At 58.1% G+C, this 3,890-nt stretch overlaps 2 protein-coding genes across 3 annotated transcripts in view; one reads left to right on the top strand and one right to left on the bottom strand.

Moving 5' to 3' along the window:
- HIAT1 (hippocampus abundant transcript 1) overlaps window positions 1-1,498 on the top strand; it is a 6,156-nt gene extending 4,658 nt beyond the window's left edge. The window contains exons 9-12 of one of the 2 annotated variants that reach the window (XM_010146936.1): window positions 1-97; window positions 557-691; window positions 798-801; window positions 1,267-1,498. In XM_010146936.1, the coding sequence (XP_010145238.1) occupies window positions 1-97; window positions 557-691; window positions 798-801; window positions 1,267-1,498 (468 nt within the window). Of the gene's footprint in view, window positions 98-556; window positions 721-797; window positions 802-1,266 lie in introns of both variants that reach the window. The other variant, XM_010146935.1, reaches the window with a different exon arrangement.
- Window positions 1,499-1,927: 429 nt separating this feature from the next.
- SASS6 (spindle assembly 6 homolog (C. elegans)) overlaps window positions 1,928-3,890 on the bottom strand; it is a gene marked incomplete at its 5' end in the record, with an annotated part of 11,222 nt that continues 9,259 nt past the window's right edge. The window contains 1 exon segment of the mRNA XM_010146937.1: window positions 1,928-1,981. Within this exon segment, the coding sequence (XP_010145239.1) occupies window positions 1,928-1,981 (54 nt within the window).

Here is a 3,890-nt window from a genome sequence, read left to right as displayed (position 1 = left end):
ATGATGTGGGCAGCCGGAGCCGTTGCGGCCATGTCCAGCATTACCTTCCCAGCGGTCAGCGCGCTGGTGTCGCGAACCGCTGACGCCGACCAGCAGGGTAGGTGTCGGCCGGGCGTGGGGCGTCGCAGCGTATCGGTCAGGTGCCCACACCCCCAGCGCGGTCACAGGTGGCGGTGTGTGGCCTTGGGGCAGAGGGGGAGGTGCTCGGCGGGTCCTGACAGCAGCAGGACACAGCGCAGGGCGCTGCTGGGTTCCCTCACCTCGGCCCAAGGCTGCTTGGCTTCCTCCCGCCTGGTGAGAGAGACAGCAGGGTGCTGCGGATGTACTGCTCTGGGCATAGTGTGCCAACTGCTGCTGTGCCCACGGGGAGGGGGGAAAACACGGAATATGCTGGCGTGAGTTTTTCTGTGCCCTTTGTGGCTACCCACGGTGCAGCACCGGTGAGACCAGCTTTCCTGCTTGTGGCAGGGTGAAGTGAATGAAGTTTTTCCGGGCTGTTCCCAATCCACTGAAGCAGTTCAGGAGGGGTAGAATAACTGTGTTTCACTTTTCCCAGGTGTGGTCCAGGGGATGATAACAGGAATTCGAGGACTCTGTAATGGTTTGGGACCAGCACTTTATGGTTTTATATTCTATATATTTCACGTTGAACTGAACGAACTCCCCATGCCTGAAGCGCCGGCGGGAGGCGGTGTGGTCACCCAGTACCATGTACAGCAGGTATCCTTCCTCCACTTGCTTACGCCAAAACCCTCGTGTTGGGAAGGGACCGGGTGCCCCTCTGGTCCTGGATGTAGTGCCGTAGGGCACTGTTAGGCCGAGTACGTACGCAGAGGTTCTGCAGCTGCTCATGGGGTGGCTGCTGTCAAAGGGGTTGGTTTAGTTGGCGCGGCAGCTGCGCAGAGACGGGCTGACAGCAGCTCCAGCAGCCCCCTCCCCGCTGGCTCCCCGCTACTGGAGCTGCCTTTGGCAGGGGGCAGTTTTGGTCTGTTGTCCTTCAGGCTTTTAACAAAGTGCTCCCTGCGCTGGTCCCAGCTGCCACGGGGCTGTTGAAGTGCAGCAGCACGAACTGGCACTAGAGGCGGCAGGGACGGGCGTTAGAAGGACCATCTGCTCCCTCTCCTCAGCCTGGGGCTGTAACAAACATTCCACACCTTCCAGCAGCCTCCCCGGGACTAGAGTAGCCAGAGAGGGTTCATCCTGCTCCCGACCCGTGGGCACTGCAGCTGTAGCTGTGTCATGTCACGTCCCACGGGTCATTAACAGGCTCTGGCCTTGCTGTTGTTTTCAGAACTCCATAATTCCCGGACCCCCGTTCTTGTTTGGAGCGTGCTCTGTGCTGCTGGCACTACTTGTTGCCTTGTTTATTCCTGAACACACAAACCTGAACGTCCGGTCTGGCAGCTGGAAGAAGCACTGTGGCAGCCACGGCCACCCCCACAGTCCCCAGGCTCCCGGTGACGCGAAGGAGCCCTTACTGCAAGACACGAACGTATGACAGTCCAGCAGCGCCCTGGAGCTGGTTTCCATCAGCACTTGGGTTGCACAGGCCGATTCCATCCAGAATGTCCTTTCTTAAGGTAAACCTTCAGAGGTACCTTTCTTGCTGCATGAAATGGGTAGGGATAATGAAAAAGAAGGAAGTTCCTCCAAAGGTGTTGCCACTGAATTAGGAGTTTGTGTTTGAACACTGTTACGTACTTGGCTCTTGCCATGAAATCCTGTGGCTATGAAGCTCCCTGTTCCAGCTGGGAGAAAGGGAGCGGCGGCGGGAGCGGTGGCAGGAGCGGGTGACCACGGGCTCCAGGGCGGAGCGTGTCCGTTCTGGTCCTGCCGGGTCCCACGCGGTGCAAACCCTCGGTCAGGGGATTCAAAGCCTTAACGTACACACACTCGCGCAGGGAGCAGCGAACCGGCAGCGCTGAGGTCAGGCCGTCAGCGGGTCTTTAAGCTTGTGCTGGTTCAGAAGCCGCGCACCGGCCTGCCGAGCAGAGGAAGTTACTTCTGCGCAAGTGCATTTATTCCTCCTCTGGACAAACGGTCCCATGGACACACGTGCAGACAGGGCGGGTGCACTGAGCCTACAGCTGTCGATACGGGCTCCGAGCGCCGCTTTAAGTACCTTTTGTCATACCACTCCGTTTCCCACATCTGCACGATCGTGAAGGACCTCGACCCTTGAACCGGGATGCAGAGCTGCCGGCCCCGACACAGCCGTGTGCTCCACAGTGGCCTTCGGGGACTGTCGCCCCCCCCTCCCGCATTACCGAGCTGATGCTCCAGTCCTGCGCTTCCAGGACCCTCAGCTCAGCGGAGCTTTACACAATTCCCCAGGTGAATTTCTCTAAAGTGTATATTTTTGGGGCCGGTTGTATTATTTAAGTAAGTGTTCCTTTGTATAAATCTGTGTATAAAGTATTGGATAGGGTTAAACAGTTTTCATCGTGTGGGTGTTGCTCAAAGCTTTTTTACCTTTGACCGTTCACCACAGGTTGACTGAGAGCAGGGCTAAAGTGTAAAAATACTGTGAATAAAGCTGACTATTTTAATGAGTTTTAAGTAACTGCTCCTGTCTCAGGGCAGCGCTGCGAATGCCTTCCACTCCAGCAGGTGCGTGGGAGCTGGAAGGGCAGGTCGAGTGCTGTGGTTGGTGCTGGATGAGCTGCTGGAGCCTGGGGATTTCTGCCCCCGGCACCTCTGAGTGGGTGGGCCAGGAGCAGCAAGGCTGTAACAGAGCAGTGACCCTGCTGCGTGGTGTCTGCCTCCCTGCGGCTGCGCTGCTCTTTGGCTCCCTGACAGCTCCTGGTCTGTCCAGCTGAGACAGAGCAGGAGCGGGAGATGTGGAGAGCGACCTGCTCCCTCGTGACTGCAGCCGGTGCATCACAGGGCACAGACCAAGTCACAGCAGCCTACCCCTGCCCCCACCTCACCCACAGCAGTAGCGTAACCACAGACCTCGGACGACGACGATGATGTGCATCATCGTGCCTTGGGCAAGGAGGCAAGAAATGGGGCGACACGCCAAACTAGCACCCTTGGGGCCCCGCGGCCAGGTGGGTTGATGCTCATCACACAGCACGAAGCCGAGGAGTTGGTAAAACCATTTTAATTGAAAGCTTACACGTGCCAAGACAAGTGAAGAGACATGAGGTTGGCGCCACTCTGTACCCACCACGTCCATCCCACTGGCTGCGGCAGAAGGTACGGACCCAGGAGTACGTCATGGCCACGGTCCAAGTGTACGTGGCAGGTCACACCCCCCCAACCCCTCACACCAACGCAGAGATGGCACAGAACGATGCCGTTACACGGTTCTGGCATCAGAACATGCCGACAGACTCGTGCCACCTACACGTGGGTGTGGGACCACCCGTGGGTTCTGGGGAGAGCCGTCACCCTGCCCTGTGTATGGGGGCCTGTGGAATACCGACAGGGCTGTAAAGGGCTGCGGCAACCAGTAGTAGGAATTTTAAACTGGAATTTTCTACCCTCCAGGACATCATTTAGCACCTTCGGTATTAAATCCAGCCCTGGGGGTAAATGCCCCTCTGAGAAACAGGTTCTAAGATTAAGCAAGTTGTTAATCTCCACAGGACGAGTGACGGCACCTGACGAACTGCCAGCAAGCACCCCTCCTCTGCAGCACCCCCGTCACCCCACCCCACCCCAAGCTCACTGCACCGAGCGCCGCTTTGGGAAGGAGGAAGCGCTGCCCACCCCAGCGCTGTTCCCGTACGGCTGAGGCCGCAGTGCCTCCCACAATGCAAACACGTTCACTTCCAGAGCTGTGCCAGTTCACCCCCAGCCGTCACTCGGCCTTACCACAGGGCACCCACGGATCCCTGTGGCCAGGGAGGATGCTGCCGGAAGCTCCTGCTAGCCAGGGAAAT

The sequence above is a fragment of the Eurypyga helias genome, unplaced genomic scaffold (genome assembly GCF_000690775.1).
Source record: "Eurypyga helias isolate BGI_N326 unplaced genomic scaffold, ASM69077v1 scaffold37732, whole genome shotgun sequence".
Classification (NCBI taxonomy): Eukaryota; Metazoa; Chordata; class Aves; order Eurypygiformes; family Eurypygidae; genus Eurypyga; species Eurypyga helias.
This window is presented reverse-complemented; position numbering and strand designations above follow the sequence as displayed.